General features: G+C 43.4%; 1 protein-coding gene across 2 annotated transcripts in view; it reads right to left on the reverse strand.

Moving 5' to 3' along the window:
- LOC144773202 (granulocyte-macrophage colony-stimulating factor receptor subunit alpha-like) overlaps positions 1-20,819 on the reverse strand; it is a 372,152-nt gene that overhangs the window by 303,556 nt on the left and 47,777 nt on the right. For both annotated transcript variants that reach the window (XM_078658090.1, XM_078658091.1), the window contains one exon: positions 17,005-17,168. In XM_078658090.1, coding sequence (XP_078514216.1) covers positions 17,005-17,168 — 164 coding nt within the window. The remainder of the gene's footprint in view (positions 1-17,004; positions 17,169-20,819) is intronic.

Raw genomic sequence — 20,819 nt, forward strand, 5'->3', positions numbered from 1 at the left:
ACAGCCGTCTTCGGCCCGGCTTGCTTGAATCCTGATGGTGCAGTGAGCAAGGGACTCGCATCCGAGTATACCCTTCCACGCTTATGGTGGCCAAAATGATACAGTAAAGGGGGTGATGATGGACAGAGTATTCCGAATTAATGCAGAACACTCCTACCCAGTCAACAGATCAGGGCTTGATCCATCACCGTTTTTTAGCTCACTCACTGCACCATCCCAGTTCAGAACCTGGCTATATGCAAATTAGTCTGTCCCTGGCCCAGTGCATCATGGGAACAGGGCAGACCAAACTACCAAGCCAATTCTTTCACAGGAAAGGAAAACAAGCTTCCGGGGACCAGTTTCTGGCAACCTGTACAGTCTGTGTTTGACAAGTAGGCTGTCACCAGTGTCAATGTCATGGACACACCAAGTGGTGAGTCAAAGAGTCAGGGCGATCAGCCCAGCAACTTCTCCAGCATGTTTGCAGTCCTTCTGCTGCTGGCCTGTCAACTTGGGAGAGAGTACTACTCCCTCTACTGACCAATCTTGTGCATTGGTTGAGAGGAGATCTGGCAGAGGCTCTCTTTCCTCTTCCTCTCCTTCATCTGTGACCATCAACATGGTCATGTCTGTCCTGTCTTGGAAGGGTTTCAATCTGTTGACATGATGTACCCCGTGGGGACTCTTTGGGTGCCATGGTCTACTAAGAAGGCGACTTCGTCCTTGTTCTCCAGAATGGGGTAGGGCCCGGTACTTTTGTCCTGGAGGACCCTGGGAGTCCCAGGCTCCAAACCCCACCTCAACTGTTGTAGAATGATACTCTGCCATAGCAGGTAGCCTTCTGGCTATACCAGGGCTTAATAACCTCCTGGATGGCCTCCAAGTTGCTGCTTCCCCTCTTCATGTACTCTGCCATGTGGGATCGCAGGCTTAGCACATATTTTAGCACATTCAGTTTTTGCTCCTTGAGAGAATTCTCCTAATCTTCTCTAACCACATATCAATGGCCCTCTTACAGGGTGGTCAAACAGTAACTTAAAGAGGCTAAAACTAACCCCCTTTGGTGGCACCTCTCTGTAAGTAAACAGCAGGCTTGGGAGAATAACATCCCATCTCCTCCTGAGCTTGTCAGATCAGCCCATGATTATGCTCTTCAGGGACTTATTGAATCTTTCTACCAAACCTGGGGATGATACGGGGTGGTGAACTTGCAGGTGACACCACATATTTCCCACATCGCCTTCAGGTAGGCAAACACAAAATTAGACCCCTTATCTGAGACTACCTCCTTTGGGAAGACCACCCTGGTGAAGATGCCAAGTAGGGATCTGGCCACTGTGGGAACAGTGACCACCCTGAGGGTTACTCTTATATTCCCAGGTTAGGCCCATGTAGCGAAGCAGCTTATTTCTTACATTGTCGTCACAATAACATTTTGGCTGCAAACTTTTGCACACATTTGCATGCATAACAATGTTGTGAGTGCTTGGGATTTCAAATAGTATAATGACTTCAGGCTTTTATATGGATATTTTAAAGGGAAGCATGCTTCTAGATGATTTTAAGAATAGTTTTGAACCTCTTTAAAGTTTATTTCCCTATGATGTGCTGGCTTTTTAGATAGCTTTTATATATTGACCCTTAGTATGAGTAGTGAGTGTTATATTCCTGGGTAACCAGTCAAAATATCGAGGTTTTTTGATCGACTAGACATAATATCGAGTCAAAAATATAGAATAGACATAATATCGACTAGACATAATATAGACTACCAAAATATCGACTAGAAAATTTTAATATCGAATAGAATGGACATAATATTGAATCAAAATTATAGAATGGACATAATATCGACTAGACATAATATAGACAACAAAAATATCGAATTTTAGGTAAGTTAATATTAATTTTTATTTTTTGTGTAATATAATTCTGTAGCGGGTTGTGGGTTTATAGGGGAATAGGGTGGGAAGTAATTTAATTATAATTAATTAAATATGTTAATTTATTTATTGGTATTTATTTAGAATTAATTGTAAATTAATTATTAATTGGTAATTAATTAAAATAAAATTGGTAATTGATTTTAATTGATTAATTGATAAATATTTTAATTTTAGTAATTTATTTTCTGTAGCGGGTTGTGGGTTTATAGGGGAATAGGGTGGGAAGTAATTTAATTATAATTAATTAAATATGTTAATTAATTAATTGGTAATTATTTTGAATTATTTGGTAATTATTTTATTTGTAATTGATAATTAATTATGTTAATTAATTAATTGGTAATTATTTTGAATTATTTGGTAATTAATTTGTAATTGATAATTAATTTTAATTAATTGTTTAATTGACATTTATGTGAATAATATTTTTTTTTCTGTAGCGGGTTGTGGGTTTATAGGGGAATAGGGTGGGAAGTAATTTAATTTTAATTAATTAAATATGTTAATTAATTAATTGATTGGTATTTATTTAGAATAAATTGTCAAATAATTTTTAATTGGTAAATAATTAATTTTCAATTGATAATTATTTTTTATTAATTGATGATTAATTGATAATTATGTGAATAATATTATTTTATTTTTAGTAGCGGGTTGTTGGTTTATGGGGGAATAGGGTGGGAAGTAATTTAATATAATTAATTAAACATGATAATTAAGTAATTGGTATTTTTTTTAAATAAATTGGTTATTAATTTTAATTGGTAATAAATTAATTCTTAATTGGTAATTAAAATTTAAAAATTGTTTAATTTATAATTATGTGATTTATATTAATTTATTTTCACTACAGTGGGGATATTAAAATTTACCCCTACGCTATCCAATGCTTTCCCTACTGTTGTACTCGCTGGAGTGGGAATAGTAATTTTTACCCCTACGCTATCCAACGCTTTCCCTACTGTTGCATTTGCTGGAGTTGGAATAGTAATTTTTACCCCTACGCTATCCAACGATTTCCCTACTGTTGCACTCTCTGGAGTTGGAATAGTAAATTTTACCCCTACGCTATCCAATGCTTTCCCTACTGTTGCACTTGCTGGAGTGGGAATAGTAATTTTTACCCCTACGCTATCCAACGCTTTCCCTACTGTTGCACTCTCTGGAGTGGGAATAGTTATTTTTACCCCTACGCTATCCAACGCTTACCCTACTGATGCACTTGCTGGAGTGGGAATAGTAATTTTTACCCCTACGCTATCCAACGCTTTCCCTACTGTTGCACTCTCTGGAGTGGGAATAGTAATTTTTACCCTACGCTATCCAACGCTTACCTTGCTGATGCACTCGCTGGAGTTGGAATAGTAATTTTTACCCCTACGCTATCCAACGCTTTCCCTAATGTTGCACTCTCTGGAGTGGGAATAGTCCTTTTTACCCCTACGCTATCCAACGTTTTCCCTACTGTTGCACTCGCTGGAGTTGGAATAGTAATTTTTACCCCTACGCTATCCAACGCTTTTCCTACTGTTGCACTTGCTGGAGTTGGAATAGTAATTTTTACCCCTCCGCTATCCAACGCTTTCCCTACTGTTGCACTCGCTGGAGTGGGAATAGTAATTTTTACCCCTACGCTATCCAACGCTTTCCCTACTGTTGCACTCGTTGGAGTTGGAATAGTAATTTTTACCCCTATGCTATCCAACACTTTCCCTACTGTTGCACTCGCTGGAGATGGAATAGTAATTTTAACCCCTACGCTATCCAACGCTTTCCTTACTGTTGCATTCTTTGGAGTGGGAATAGTAATTTTTAACCAAAGAAGGATACTGAGTTCCCCGGGGATCAAAAGGAGGTATGGGAGAATGGAGACAGAACTAAACTATAGTCAGGGAACTGGGAGTTCCCTTGTTGGAACTAAGGGACCTCACACATCCAGTAATCTAGGTGTCATGCTTCATCATTGGTCCCCTGCTCCTCGTCAGACTGGCGCTGCAATGTCTGACGGGCGCCGTAGGCGCGCTTTGTTGGAGATCTTTTGTTCCAGCCAATAGTTTGTATGCGTGTGAGGGGTCTGGTGGTGGTGTAGTCGTGAAGGGAAAGTGAGGTTTAAAAGAAGGTGAGACAGTCCACAACGGATTTTATTCGGGTGGCTGACTCCCTTATTAAAAGGGTGAGAGGGGAGAGAGAAACTGTTTGATTGACAGCGGACTGACTCAACCCTCTAGAAGGTCGACATGTTTCAAGTAAATATCCATTGGTCATAGAGCGGTGGGGAGACCCGAGATTACGCTCTCAGAGGTAAGACCAATCACGCAAGCACCATGTCCCAATCATGACGCTCCACAAGGTTACACACACACACACACACGCTCTTACCTTGGCGTCGAACAGCAGAGGTGGAAAGACCTACCCCCCACGAATGGCGCTCCGACCGGTAGCGCGAAACAGCTGGTACCGTCCCAGCGGGATCGGCAGGGCTATATGCTGTTGAACCGCGACTTTGCCGCGTCGCGCTCTCATGGTGGGCGTGGCCAAGACATCCTCGGCTGCGCATGCGCAGTGGCTTGAGCGTGCGTCAGGCAACTGTAGAGGGACATGACTTCCCTATTGTGGCGGCCATCTTATAGGGGTTAGTGAGTGGACAGGGAAGGACTGTCTCAGGCAATCTAGCAGTCGGGAATGATACCAAAGCTCGAGGCAGGAGGCTGTGATTACACCGACCAGTTTGCTTGATGAAGAGATCACTAGCCACTCCTTAATGTAACATGACATCATTAATCTAATACAAATTTACATTGCAGGAAGGTAGGAGGGTGGAAATATACCCCTCTCTACATAGTGATCTCATGGTCTGAAAATCAATGCGTGGAAGAATATAAAGTTGTAGACCAGTGACCTATGATGCCCTGTAATCAGTAAGGACTGAGACCTATACGGATGAGGACACTTGTGTCTCGAAGGAGGATAGGTTGGAATGGGGCAATGGGGTTTCAACCTACAGATGTATGTTGGATGTAGACGGGGAGAGTTGCTGAGTAGCCAAAGGCCGCATAACTCAATGGGGCTAAGTTGTGACCTAGTTCACACTGGTGTTCTATATTTGCCGTATATTGTGACGTTACCCTGTCATGTTCTCATATGTCTGGATGTTATGATGAAGGGCTATGGTCAACTCCCCTCAATCGTCATTCAGGCTGACATCTGTAATGACTATCTGTGTAGAATAGCTAGCCAACCAAGGTGGCGGTAAATCATTTTCAAGACAGAGAATGACTAGGTTGGAGGGGGAACATCTCTAGTCATGGGAAGACTCATCTCGCCAGTGATGCCCAGGGTACAGAATCATTAAGCCCCCGGGTATCTAACTGTAGACGATGTATCCAACGTTGTTCAATTCTGAAAAGAGCCTGGTTAGTGATAGAAGTATGGGACTCAAGGACCACCCACTTAATACTATCAGCTTGGTGGCCATGTTGCACGTAATGTTCATACAATCTGGTATGGGTTTTAGAGCACCGGATGTTGCTCTTATGTTCCATAATTCTCAGTTTTATTTGTCTCATCGTCATGCCTATGTACTGACTGCCGCATGGGCAAGTCAGGAGATAGATGCATCGTGAGCTGTTACAATTCGTGTGCTTGTTCAAGTGCCAGGTGAACGTCTCAGAAAGTTTGATCTCTTTGCACTGTGTTGTTTGTGGGCATACAACACAGCCGCCACAGGGATAATGACCAACCACCGGTGGAAGTTTCCACAAGGTAGTCTGGCTGTTGGTGGTAGTCTGTTTTTTGGGGCGTGTGTGGATCAGGGAATCTTTTAAATTAGCTGTGCGTTTAAATGCAAAACGAGGGCGTGGTATAGCCAGATCCCCCGTGTTCAGCAACCCCCAATGTTGGTTGATTGTTTTCTTCAAGGCATTTGAATTCTTTGTAAAGCATGTTACACACGTGATGACATCTTCGTGCTCTTTGGGGCGTGTCTCCAACAAGGCCTCTCTAGGATTGTTTAAGGCTCTTTTACGTGAATTGTTAACCAGTCTAGACGGATAGCCTCTATCTTGCAATTTGTGTTGAAGCATCCTAGACTCTTTCTTGTAATCAGAGACTGAGGTACAGTTCCTTCTGATTCTCAGAAACTGTCCGAAAGGGAGGTTTTCTCGTAAGGATCTTGGGTGATTACTCCCAAAGAGCAACAAGCTATTTCTATCCGTCTCTTTCCTGTATAGGGAGGTGCTCAGTCCCACCTGAGTTAGACTGATAGTGAGATCAAGGAAAGGTATCTTATTGTCTGAGATTGTGGCTGTGAATTTGAGGAATTGATTTTGACGGTTGATCCATAAACAGAAAGCTTCACAGCTCTCTCGGTCACCATGCCAAAGGACCAGGATATCGTCAATATACCTACGCCACATCGTGATGTTCTGGATGTAGGGGTTGTTTGCTGAGTAAATATGATTACTCTCAAAGGTGGCCATGTAGATACAGGCTAGGCTGGGAGCAAAGGTCGAACCCATCGAGGTCCCCTGGATCTGATGGTACAGTTGGGACCCATATTGGAAAAAGTTCTCTGTTAATGCAATGCTGGCACATGCCATTATGAAGGAAATGGGTGTTGGTGAGCTCCACTCCTCCAGCCGGAGAGTTTGCTCAACTGCGTCAAGGGTGGCCTGTTGTGGAATGTTTGTATATAAGGCCTCCACATCCAAAGTCAGGAGGAGGTCCACATTCCCTCTGCCCTCGATGGATTCGATCAGGCGGAGGACATCCCTAGTGTCCTGGAGGAAAGATGGTATCTTCCTCACTATGGGTTGTAAGAATATGTCGCAGAATTTTGACAGTGGCCCTCCAGGGTTATATTGTAGGGTAAGCTCATTTAAACCAGTCAAACATCACTGAGTGTTGTGAATACCTCTTCTTCTGTTTTTAATTAATTTTCGTTCAATTATGATCGGTTTAATCCTTCATCACACTGCCACAAATTCATTGAATGGACATGCTAATTTAATCATGCCTATCACTGTGTTATTGGGATTTAGACCTCATAGATCATTGGTGTATGGGCTATGGAGCACTTTTTTGGATCCTAGGTTTAATATGGATTGTATCCACCTAATGTTAAAGTGGTATCCCTGTATATATTTCTTCCAGGTTCCCCCATAGAGTAGGACCTGTTGGCTTGCTCCCAGATTGACCCAGTGAGGTTGTATCTTTTTAATATTTCCTTATTATTTTTCACTGTGTAGTACATTTGTTTTGAGGTCCTGAAGAATTGCCATACAGGCATGAAACATGTCGACCTTCTAGAGGGTTGAGTCAGTCCGCTGTCAATCAAACAGTTTCTCTCTCCCCTCTCACCCTTTTAATAAGGGAGTCAGCCACCCGAATAAAATCCGTTGTGGACTGTCTCACCTTCTTTTAAACCTCACTTTCCCTTCACGACTACACCACCACCAGACCCCTCACACGCATACAAACTATTGGCTGGAACAAAAGATCTCCAACAAAGCGCGCCTACGGCGCCCGTCAGACATTGCAGCGCCAGTCTGACGAGGAGCAGGGGACCAATGATGAAGCATGACACCTAGATTACTGGGTGTGTGAGGTCCCTTAGTTCCAACAAGGGAACTCCCAGTTCCCTGACTATAGTTTAGTTCTGTCTCCATTCTCCCATACCTCCTTTTGATCCCCGGGGAACTCAGTATCCTTCTTTGGTTACAAGTTATCTGGACACATACTCTGGACCCCGTAAAAAACTGTCCACACCGGTTCCTTCCTTTGTACTAATAGTAATTTTTACCCCTACGCTATCCAACGCTTTCCCTACTGTTGCAATCTTTGGAGTGGGAATAGTAATTTTAACCCCTACACTATCCAACGCTTTCCCTACTGTTGCACACTTTGGAGTGGGAATAGTAATGTTTATCCCTACGCTATCCAACGCTTTCCCAACTATTGCTCTCACTGGAGTGGGAATAGTAAATTTAAGCCTCTCGCTATCCAACGGAAAAAATATTGTATATGTTTTGTTAATAATATGTATATATAGATATATATATATATTTACAAAAATTATTTATTAATTTTAAGTTTATTTAAGTATTTTATGTATGTTTTAATTAATTATATTTATTATTATAGTACTTTAAAATCACTTTTAAGATATTTAAAAAAATAGATATTTTGACTGTCTATATTTTTTCCTATCGATATTTTGGAGTCGATATTTTTGTACTTACCTGTTTGTAGATAGGAAGTCGATATTTTGTCATTCTATATTTTTACCTCGATATTTTGGTGAGTCGATATTTTGACTGTCGATATTATGTCAGTGATCCATATTCCTGGGTTAGGCCCATGTAGCGAAGCAGCTTATTTCTTACTTTGCCCTCACAATAACATTTCGGCTCTGAACTTGTGCACACATTTGCATGCACAACAATGTTGGATTAGTTTCTATGAAACTACTTTGTTTACACATCTACCTTGGCACAACATTATCATGATGCCTCAAACATAATGTACTAGGCCTCTTTACGCTTGATGTACAAATGTCATCCTATCTTCATCCACGGGTCGACAGGGCTTTCTGTATATCCATAACATTGCTAATCAACACGTACATCTCAAGGCTGCTTTCTACTATAAATAATTAGCATCCCAGTAGCAGAGGATGCACTTCAGCTAACACAGAGGGTCCCTGCATGCTGAGATTTCTCCACGTAGTGGTCCGATATCTCCGTGAGGGGTGTCCAGTTGGTGACCATGATGTGCTCCTATATTCACTCGCATCAGGTGATGGGGTTGAACCATCCCTAGGGGAAATTCTTGGCTCTACACCTACATACACTCTAAGTACACTCAGAGTAGGTTTACATAGTAGGAGTTCGCTTGATTACTGTCTTGTTTTATATATCTGAATATATGCACTTTCTTAGCACTATGGTAGAACTATATGTACTATTTACGCTTTTGGTGCTTGTAATCACTTGTATCTGCTTCTGTCTATTGATCATTGCAGCATACGTATTTTATGCAGGAATAACGTTGGTCCAGTAATCATATTGAAAAATGTCCCACAGTGTATACTTTGTATACTTCCTTGAGAATAAATAAGCATGAGTGACTGAGCGAAAGGTTCTGTACTGTTTCCACAATCCCTGAGGGGTCAGGGTTGTCATGCTCACTGGTTGCAAGAAACCATTCGCTCCCTGGTAAGGTTAGGGGAGGGCTTACAGTGGCACTGTGAGCTAGTTGGTCTAGAGGCCAACATACCCTGCGGGGGTGTCCGGAATCAGTCAAGGCACCAAGCCCCTAGTTTCACAACAGTAGTTCTTCTGGGTACCTGGTGGCATTGTCTACTGCCACCAAGATACTCCTGTTCTCAGAGACAGTTGGCGGGTCTGGGGGACCAAAAATGTCAATGTCCACCCTCTCAAAGGGAGTCCAAACACTGAAAAAGGCATCAAAGAGCCTTTGGACTGTCCCCTGTATTGCCACTGGCTTGAACGGTGACACAGGAGCTGCAAAACTCCTTGTCAGATGTAAGGGGCCAATTTAAATGATTAATGAGCCCTTTCCAGGTCTGTCCAAAATGTCCAGCTAAGGGGATGTCATGAGCCAATATGAGGAGGAACTCTCTATACCTGTGGGGGACCCTGGCCTCAGTATAGACAACCCCATCCTCCCAATTGACTCTGTGGAAATGACAGACATCACCCTTCTCTTGCCTAGAGGCAGTTTGCTTTAAGCCCTCAAGAGTTGGGAAATATCTTTGTCCCTTGCACAGCTCCTCTCTGGTGGGTCCACTGGCTGCTTGCAACTCTGACAAGTCTGGCAAATCCTTCTGGGGTGGAGTCCCTCCTTCTGAAGCCAGATTCTCCCTTGTCAGGGTTGGACCTCTAGAGCTGCTTGGGCTGGGTCACCCTTTGCCCTTTCTCTTGCTCTTGGAGGCTTGGGCCATTGTTCCAGGGTCCAAGTGTCCATTAGTCCCTTGATGTGCAGCCTGTCCCCTCATCACAGCACAAATCCACCCAGAGAGATCTAGCATCTGACCATGGACCTGCCTTTCCACCCTTGACCTCTCAGGAGCTTCAAGATAATTTCCCAGTAGACACTACAATGGGAGAGCAGGAGACATAATTACCTTCTTAGGGACAGTCATACCTCCCCATTCCAAGCTCACCATTGTCATGGCATGAAGCTTGACTCTGTTGTCTGCATAGGTGACCTAGTGAAATACATCAGGTAGGTTCCAACACCATGGACACACTGGCTCGTGTACCCCTCAGAGCCTCAGCCTCAGTCTTGTTGATCTTAGGCCTTTACCTGTACTTTTCCATACTTGGAGGTAAGGCTACCTGGGTTGCAACTTCCAGTCCCACCCACAGAAACTAAGGTCAGCTCTGCATACACTTCACCCATCTCTGGGCCATCTTCTACCCCCACCCCTACGCTAGCAAACCCCTTGGACTGCCCATCTGTGGGGGGCTTATTTCTGAAGACTTTATCTCCTCTTTTGTGTGTTTTGGCTGCAGGCAGTCAAGACGTAACCCTGCCTTTGTATGGTCAAATGACCTTCCCTGCTTTCCCTTCCCCTTGTAAGGAGCTCGCCTCTGGAAACCCCTTCCCAGGGCTGGTGTTTGGGAACTTTTACAGGACTCTTTCTGATTTTTATCTTAGTTATGCTGGGCTTTTCCCTGGAAGGGACCTGTCCTCCATTCTTCCATTCACTTCCCTGGGTCTTCTTAGTCAATCTGGTGCAAACCCACTCCTCAGCTGTCTCTCCCAATTCCCTGGGACTAGACAGCTTAGATTCAACTAAATACAGGTGTAACTTCTTTATGGGGCAATTGGCTAATATTTGCTCTTTCATGATATAATTGTACAGCTCCTCATAGGTACTTACCATGTTACCCTGTAACCAGCTCTCTCGTGCCTTGATGGATATGTCTATAGATTCAACCCAGTATTGGGTACTAACTTTCTGGGTGACCCCAAACTTCATCCTGTATTGTTCAGGGGTTAGACCAAACCTTCTGGTCAAGCTCTGCTTCATGTGAGGATATGATTAATCCTCCTCTCTCTCTATAAGCCTCCTATCCCTCTAAGATCAAAAGCCTATATTTCCCTGCTACCGGAATCATTTCTCACAAGAGTTAACCCCAATATTGAGAACTCACTCTCCTCACCTTGGGGGCCCCCTAAAAAGCTGTCAGCCCTTTCTCCATGTCATCCTTCTCCTGGTACCTATGAAAAATCCATTTGGGTAGCCTTGGGTCAACCCACCACCTCTGGACACTTCTGTCTCCCCTTTGTTGCCACCATCCTCCTCTCTTTCACCCCTTGTGGTTTGCCTCTCCTCACATGACCACTTCTTCTTATGCAGGACCGACTTCTCTGCTTCTAGGGCTATATAAACTAGCTGTGCCCCTTGCTCTCTCTCCCTAAGAAACATATCTGACTAATTTCTAGTAGATACTCTTCCCCCACTAGCTCTAGACAAGGCTCTGGTTACTGTGTGTGTGTGTGTAGAGGTGTTTAACTTCCTCATCAGTGAGGTCTAAGGGGTCATCCCCTCTCCTGTACTTTAATCTCTGGAGCCTCCTCTAAGGCAGAGTGTTGATACTCAAGCTGGGCCATCAAGGCTGTGGTGCCCAGGCTGCAAGGGCCTTTATCAGCACTGTCTTCCTCGAATTGGAGGGTGCTGGCTATACCCTATCTCTACACAGGTCCCTAAGTTCCTCTACTTGGAGAGTGGGTAGGACAGCTAGATCAAACTTTTGAGTCACAAAAAACATTTTCAGAGTAAGAGTCAGAGGTCAGAGTAATTTATAAAAAAATAAAAAAATGAATCAGTTACTATTAGTCCGAATTATAAATCAAAACCAATTGTTGCACCAGGTAAATTTACAGGATTTTAAATTGCTTAACCTAGATACTGAATGGTGTTAGTAAAAACAAGTTCTGGATCCCACCACTGTGAGAAGCTGGCCTATTATATGATGTCCACCAATGTAAGTGGGCTACTTGCAACTGTCCAGAGAACTCTTATGGTGATTTTGGAGGTCTCAGACAACCTCAGTAAGCTATACAAGTGGTAGCTGTGGAGAGCAGCCTTCAGGCTTAGTATTGAAGGAATGTAAAGCAGCTTGTTTTACAAGAATGCGATCTTATAGTATAGATTAAATAAAAATATGTATTTATTATATAACACTATCTAGTATCTTACAGTACCTCCCACAGGGAGATAGACACAAAGCACACAATACCTTAGCAAAGAAATCACAGGACAAAGCACTAATACACAGTGGGCCCCAGGGGTGACCAAACCATATACTAAGAAAGTGGTATAAGAACCACGACTCGAGTCAAGACAATATCAAGGGAACATAGAATTGCTGGGGACCCACAGAACTACCCAAGGTAAGTAGATAGGGACCCACGGAGAGCATGTGCAGTGTGTGAACACAACAGTATGCTCCGTACAATTCTATGTGTAAGTCACAGTTGGAATTTTAAAGATTAGTAACCCTTCCTAGTGGACCCTGAAGGAACCATGTGGAAGACAGAAGGTTGGAGAGCCACCCCACCCATGGATACTGTGGTACGCAAATTACCTATGTCAGGGAAGCCGGGTGCATAGGTGTGAAGTGACGTCAGAAACCGTTGTCGAACCCAGGGCAGGACTTCAGGAAAGTGCCACTGCTGGAAGAGGAGAAAGTGTTCGAAATAATCCAAAAGTGGATTCTTGTCCGGGTTTTAGAAGGCTAGTACTGGGAACACTGGGAGCCTATTGGAGGGCTCTTCCACTGCTTGGAATCATAGCGGGAGTATGATTCCAACATGTTTGATACCAAACATGATAGGATTCGTTGCAGCTGTTTTTGAGATGGTCATAGCGCAATTGAGAACCCAAGAGAAATGACTCCATAGGCTGCTGGGGTGTCTTGCTCATGCAGGGGCACCCTCTCATTTAGAACCAAGCACCCTGCCTTCAGGATGGTAAAGGCCTGCTATAGGGGTGACTTATAGGTTTTAAATGCAGTGACCCTTAGATATAGTAAACCTATATATTTAGTAAGTGGTGTGTGCACCAACTTACACAGGCTGCAATGCCAGGCCTGTAGTTCCATTTTGAATGGTCTCTCATGGGTGGCATAATACATGCTGCAGCCCATGGGAGACCTCTGGGGTACCTATGCACTGGGTACATGGGTACCATATACTAGGGACTGACAAGGGTACCCCAGTTTCCAATCTGGGATGTACCTAAGTACTGAACACAACAATTTAGGGTGAAAGCAGATAGATTGGGGTCCTGATTAGCAGGATCCCAGTAGGACTAGTCAAACACAGCATCACATCAAGCAAAAAGTGGGGGTAACCATAAGAAGCAGATCCTACTTTCCTACAACCACTGTGAACCAAATATAGGAAAGTGGGTTATTAGTAGGTTAGGGTATTCACAACAATTACTAATGGGTCCATTCAAGACTCAGTGTATTAATCCTTGCTCAACCCTTGGTAGCTTAGCAAACGAGCATTCAGACTTAACTTAGGAGACAGGTATGTATAAAGAATGTAATACCATCATAACAGTAAATAGATAAAAGACACAACACACTCAAAATCCATCACCAATGTATATAGATAGAGGATATTGTAATCTTCAAAATGACACCAAAACAACAAAATTCCGATGTAGTGAACATGAGATATGAATTTTAAAAGATTAAATTAATAAATTGTGCATTCTAGCGGCAAAAAGCATAAAGCTCCACTCACAGCTATCTGGTCACGTGGGACAAGAACAAAGTCAAAAGGCTTGGTCCCGGTCAAAAGTTCACCTATGGATTTAGTCTTTTTCTTTGTTTTTTTGTCTCTGGTTGGGCTCATAGCTGGATCCTCTGGTTTGATCTGAAGTTCAAATCAACGATGGCAGTCTGCTTCAGCATGATGCCTCGGTGAGCCTTTGGAAGTCTTTCTCCTCAATGTCAATGACGAGAACCTCCAGGGCTCTCAGCAGGGCAAACCAGTGCTGTCAGGCCGATTCGCAAGTCGACTGTGGCGACTTGACTCTCGACGTTGAGTGGGTGTCTTCCTGGAGCTTTTCAGCAAAACTTTGCAGAATGTTTCTTTTTCCACAAGTCTTCCTTGTGGAGAGATCCTTGGGGAGATTTGTGGGTCAAATAGCTCTGGCCAAGGGTTCAGGGACTCTGGATTTCCTCCTGGGGGCAGAGACTCAATTTACCATAATACACCTGTGCAGTGCAGGAAAATCCAGTTGCAACTGGTCAGCGGTGATAATCCTCTCTTTGACTTTTGCAGTTGACTTCCAGCACTTTCGTGCCGGTTGCTGATAAGGGAGCCCACTCCTTTTACTTTAGAGTCAGGCACAGTATTTTCTTGGTGGTGCTTTATGAGTGCAGCAGGTGCAGTTTTTTAGAGTGCAGGCCAAAGGTCCGCAGGACAGTCCTTCTTATGATGTTTCAGGCAGTGATCTTATGTACTCCTGCAGCTCTGCCATATTTATCCTCCATTCTGTGCTTGAAGGATGGGGATGGGTACCCCAATAAAATTGGAGTAAGGCTTGCTTCCCCTGCTATTACCACTTCCAGTGAAGTGTGGCATATTCTTGAATCATAAGGTAGTATTCTCTGAAAAATTGAAATGGAGAAAAACGTTCAGTGGTATGTGTGTCTGTATAACCCAACCCAGAGGTTTGGCAAACAACCGACTACACTCCCCTTCCAGCCCCTCTCCTAATCTGATTAGGAAGGGGCTCACATCTGGCAGGGGATCAAGGAAGTGGGTGCTTTTTGCTACAATGTATCCTACCCTTGGGGCACCTTGAGCAGATGTTAGGGGTGATTTATAAGCAATTAAAAGGTCATTTTTGACTTTAGAAGTACTTTTAATTCCAAGGTCGAATTTGGTCATAGTGTTATTTTAAAATCAGTCTGCAAGGCAGGCCTGGCTTTAAAATGACACCAGACACTACAGAAGTGCACTCTTAAATGTATTATGTCCACTTGAGTCTCTAAACCTACATTCCATACATTATACTAGGGACTTCAACGTAGGTTGTCTTTGCCAATCAGAACTATACCAATTACCATATACCTTTAGAGGAAAGAGAACTGGGATTGGGCCTGGTTCGCAGAGCCCAGAACACTTCAGAGTCAGTAACCATCAGCATCAGTCAAAAAATGGGTATGACCAGGTTAAATGGATGACTTTCCTAAGAAATTGCATGGGAAAAATATGCTTTGGGACCTTCCCTTGTTCTCAGCCCTGCTGAAACTTTGCAGGAAGGAACTGAGCTGGAGGACCATTTTTTGGAACGCTTCAGGAAGATTAGTTAAACAGCACCAAAGTCATTAGCATAACAAAAATCACTCTTCCTAGGAAATCTCTGACCGAATTATAATGATATATCAACAGACTGGTAAAGATAGGATTAAACATAGAGCAACCATAGGGATGCAATTGGGACAGGAATCAGATTCACCTTTGGATATCTAAATTACTTTTCCCTAAATATCTCTAAGGCTTGTGTACCAGCAATCATTTCTCTATCTTGAATAGCTCCTTTATGGTATGATTGGCCCTGTCCAACCAGCAGGTGTCAGTAAAGAAGCCTCTAATGAAGTAATTTAAACCTCAACCCAGAGGCGCAACTTGAGCCAAATTTCGGGAGGGGGGGGGGGGGTCAAAGAAAATATTTCAGGTGGGGCTGGAACTTTAAGCAATAGGCAGAATGGTGCTGCAGGTGCTCTTAGAAGGGGTGAAACAACGACAAAGCCTAATTAACATGAAAATGGTATTTAAAGACCTGTGAAGTGCTCGGGTGCGGCTGTGTGTGCGCCCGGGAAGCTGTCTCAGCCCGGGCTGCCACACACGACGGGGGGAGGGGGGGCGAGGGGGGGGCAAGGGGGGGGTGAAGCCCTTTGAGTCCAATGGGTGTTGCTCGCCTGCCTCAATCCCTCAGAATCTAGTAGTTACAGGCCAATCTCTTTGATACCTGTGTAGAATACAGCCTTAATCCTGTCTAAGTGATCCGCTGATTATTCTCCTTCTTTTGCTTACAATTGGAGATCTTTGTCCATTCGCTCCTGTCCTGACACACTTCTATTTCTGCATTCACCAATGTGTCCTTATCTGCTGCTAAAGCAACCTCATCCAACTTCAGAAAGAGACTCAAGACCGGGCTCTTCCATGCAGACACAGTACCCAGATATTCCTAGAGGTGACAGTGTTGCGCTTACAAAGTCTGTTTTATTGATTCATCAGACCTCGTTGTGGCAGTCACTTTTATCCACCAATCGGTCTCTTACTTCACTAGGCACCACCTTCCTTATGAAATGATTCACATCTGCCCAATTTGGCTTATACACTTCAAACACCAATTACAATTCTTCTCAGAAATGTAGGTGGTCTATTGGATGTTGAGGACATGTTTATTAATGTTGATTATGTCAGCTAGGGGCCAAAGGACAAGAGCGGTGCTTCTTCCTTGTGGGGCTAGGATAGTCATTTAAGAGGAGAACATGAGGGAGTTGTTGTAGGGCCTCTTCCTCTGTATCACTAACAGATGGGGTATGCTGATTGTCTTGGTCATTTTGGTTTCTATCTCTAGACCCACATCCTGCAGTACACCTCAGACGTTCCCAGGTGATGGTTGGACTACTGTCCCAGTCCATTCTGTGCTTCTTGGAGGTTGAAAGAGGGATTATTAAGATCCAATCGAAGTCTCCTAGCATCAAACTCAATTCTCACGTGAAAACACAAATCTCACAAGGTGGTCCTACTTCGTGTCTATCAACAGGAGGTTCAAACAGCCAGAACCTCCTGAGACACGACCCAAGCCTCACTCGGTTTACTTACATCTGTATGCCTACTACTATTTTGTTATATCTATTTTGTTATATTTAATGGCTGGAAAATGTACTGAAGAAGAAGCACATTTTCACATGCAGGAGAAAAATTGGTATAACACTTAGGAAAGCCTCCTTTGTTTTATTGTTGTTCTAGTGGTAGCTATATAGCATAAGAACGTTTGTAAACAATTTACCAGTCTTGCCGCCCAAGCTGACCCTGGGTTCTTTTTAACTTCAACTCGATAGTCGGGTTTTTTCTGTGGCTCTTCACCAAAGTCGCAGTCCCAGGTCAGGGTGTACTGTCCAGGTTTTGATACTGATACTTGGAGGTTTGTAGGTTGTGGCAGGTGCTCGATACCTGAAAGATATTATAATTTTTGTTTTTTAACAATGCTGTACTGCAAACAAAGTGCGATTGGTAATTCAGACTATGTGACTTGAACAATAAAGGTGCATACGTAGTACAAATAGTACAAGAACAGGATAACAAAGTAAGCAAACAACTTTGTTGCTAGACAATTCTTGCTCTTACCCAAAGGTATGCCTCTGGGTGGCGCTGCGTCGAGATTAATGTATGTGGAGGAAATAAATCCTCATTGTTCAGTATTGGTAGAAGTTAGATGCAAGCTTTGTTCATTTGTTACCCTGTGTAGTGAATTTCATCTGCCTCACAATAGTGGAGTTAACATTGAATTGTTCTTCCCCCTTTTAGGCAGGTTCAGCCCCAGAGTTGGGATTTTCAAAGTTCATGATAAAATTACATTTTGCCATTTACCCCCCCCCCCCTTACAACACAGTCTTATATGAAACCTTAACATTGCTAGTGTTTCTAATGTAGGGATGGCTCGTACCACCCTCTGGAGATCTTACAATTTTCTAGCAATATGTATGGGTCATAGGGCTATGTGTACACATTTTAGAGATTGCGATTCTTTGCGCACCGCTCGCAATTAGGAAATCGCAATTCCTATTGTATGAAATCCATTGAGTTTCATTTTGTGATTCGTGATGGGGTCGCAATCAACCTACCTCTTGAATTTTAATTAGGTAGGTGGCAATTTGCAACCCATTAGGAACTGCTGCCATCACAAAGATGTTGGCATGCTGGGGTCAGCAGACCACCATGTCTGTGATTGCTTTTTAACCCCTTCGCCGCTGGGCTAATTCCCCCGCGGGGGGAGGGGGGCCGCATGCAGTGCCGCGGTGCTGATGACGAGCTCGGCTCGTCATGCAGCACGGTGGCGCTGTGCTGATGACGAGCTGAGCTCGTCATGACCACGCCCGTTCCAATGGAACGCCCAGCACAGCAGGGGAATTATCCCCGCGTGGGCGTTCCGTAACGGTCATGACGAGCTCAGCTCATCTTCAGCACAGGGCCACCGTGCTGCATGACGAGCTGAGCTTGTCATGGCCACCCAAGAGGTTAATAAAGCAATCTCTTTTTTTTAGATGCAGCCCGTTTTACTTAAAGAAAAATGGGATGCATTTCACAAAATAAAATGAAATGTTTAAGTTTCATTTTATAAGAGTAGGCAGATGCCCCTTTTACAACTGCCTGCTGTTAAAAAATATTTATAATAACGTTCACGAACAGAAAGGTGGTCCCATAGGGATCCCTTCCCATTTTCGAACGGTTACCACCATCCTTGAGGTGTCGGTAAAAAATGTATCCTTTGCACCTGTAATTTGGTTGCAAAACATTCATACATACCACTGAGAATCGGTATTAGGAAGGGACCCTGGTATTAGGAAGGTGACCCTGTGATGTGAAGCCCATGCTGTAGCAGTGTGCTGGCTCTGCTCCTTTTGGTGGGTGCGGCGCAAACAACATATGAGTGCTATTATTGTAAATTAGTCCAGAATTCAAAATATAATCGCCCTAAAGTGCTTATTAGGTGACAGCTTCCGTTATCCCACAGCTGTTCATTTCAGCACGACCAGCACTCTAACCCGCATACCAACGGACAATGGGATGTTGGGTTGCACCACAAGAGGCGGGAAGCATGGGGGTGAGGGGGTTCGTGGGAGACAAAAGTCAGGATGGACTATACCAAGGGTTTACAATAATTAAAGAGGACATATATATATACCTGAAATACACATATTACAACAGTTTTCTAAGCTTAGAACTGTAGGACCATATATATTTGTACAGGTGAATACATTCCATTCCTGCAAGACATTGTAGAAGAAAAAGCAGAACACAAAATCACCCATTTGCCAGTAATGAAATATATTCAACACACAAATTCTTTATATCTTTGTAACTGAAGGGACAGGGCCAGAGAATGAATAAGGCTGGACTTTTCAGCAGGCAGGGACTGAGTTCACAGATATTGCACCTTGTTCTTCAGACAGAACTTGGTACATTCTCAAATTCCTGTCAGGTCACAGAACTTTGCCTCACTGACTTGAGACGGAAGGCTAGGCCCAGTTCTTCTTGGCACGTGTCTTCAAGTGAGACGGCGCCATCTGGTTCCGCTGGTTTCATGACTCGTTGTTGGCATTTGTAATTGAAGAACAAAAACTTGCAAGTCACTGTTTCTTCCCTTTTTCTTGCTTTCACGAGAGACCCAAGGATTCTTGGCCCCTCCCACGAAGTACTCAGTTCTCCACAGAAATTGAGGAGTAACATGGGCATCAATTAGCTCCTATATTTATTCAGTGAAGAAGGCGTGAGAGGTCATGAGTGTGTCGTTCTTGTGGTTTTATAGCCCCATGGCAATGACTTGCTGGAGAACGGGTGGCTGCGGGGGACGGTTGAGGATACCTCTCCATTGGTCAGGACTTCCTTATAATGGTGGGGCTAGTATACAGACACATATTTACAGAATTGGTCTCCTGGCCTCACTAGCTGTAGTTTGAGTCTATTTTACTGTGCTTATCGCCTCCTTTTCTCTCGTGCAATGAGACGTGCCTCCTTTCCATCTTTTAGGTGGCACGTGCATGTATCTCACTGAGGTGTTTTACTCTAATAAAATCCTCTGTTAAATCTCATAGTTGGATGCACAAATCTTCTCACCGGAGTCCTGTGTTCAGGAGCCAGTGTTCAGATTTTATGAGCATGTGAAGTCACTGCAAACTCCATTTTCAAGAGAGAGGGGTCAGATATTGCCCTTTTTTAGTAGTCCAATTCCCAAACCACACAAAAAACCCACTCTTTAGCCGGTATCATGACCCCCCAAAAAACTGGTGAATCGTTTATTGAATGGGGAGTAGAAGGAATTGTCCTATTCGGTTGTGCGTTCCCTCCATAAGTCTTGTAGGCTATACTGATGGATAATAGTAATTCTGATAGTGTCCTCCTAAACTGGTCAAGGGGATTGGACCTGCTGAGATCAGGGTTGCAAATCACATTACAATGCTCATTCCTAACACATACTTTTGTGGTACCTATGTAACCGTTGAAAGAATGTAATGTCATTACCATTAAGTGTATACACAAAACTATTAAAGACACCTCACTCCCATCCAAAATCCATATCACACTATATTCCTGCCATAATCCCTGTGCTTTGCAAAAGATCATGCTCAGTGTGGGCCAAATTATCATTCCCTGACTGCTGTTCGTGAAAAATGCCACTCCTGAAGAAAATGTAGTTCTCTTGGAGATATCCCCGTTGGACTCTCCTTTTCTGTAGGAAGGACCTAAAGACATGCCTCTTCTCTATGCTCCCCAAGCAGCTTGCATTCTCTTCTGTCATTATTGAATATCTACACATTGATGTGGTCTTTGTCATGTTGGAACTCATCACAAATTAGAAGTTCATCTGAAAAAGGCCTGTTTTAACATTAGGATTTTTTGCATTTCTATCTCATCACCTCTGAACTTACCTCCTCAAACCAGTCCCATGACTTCCTCACTCTGATTAAACTGATTAAATAAGAAAATAATAGCAGTGAGGTGTCATTGTCCTCATAGGGCTAACCCAATACTAGTCGTGTACCTCTCCCCAACTTAACAATCTAACCTCTCCCACTGCTTGTATTACAGTTTGTAAAGTGGAAC

Source organism: Lissotriton helveticus, chromosome 8 (assembly GCF_964261635.1).
Source record: "Lissotriton helveticus chromosome 8, aLisHel1.1, whole genome shotgun sequence".
Classification (NCBI taxonomy): Eukaryota; Metazoa; Chordata; class Amphibia; order Caudata; family Salamandridae; genus Lissotriton; species Lissotriton helveticus.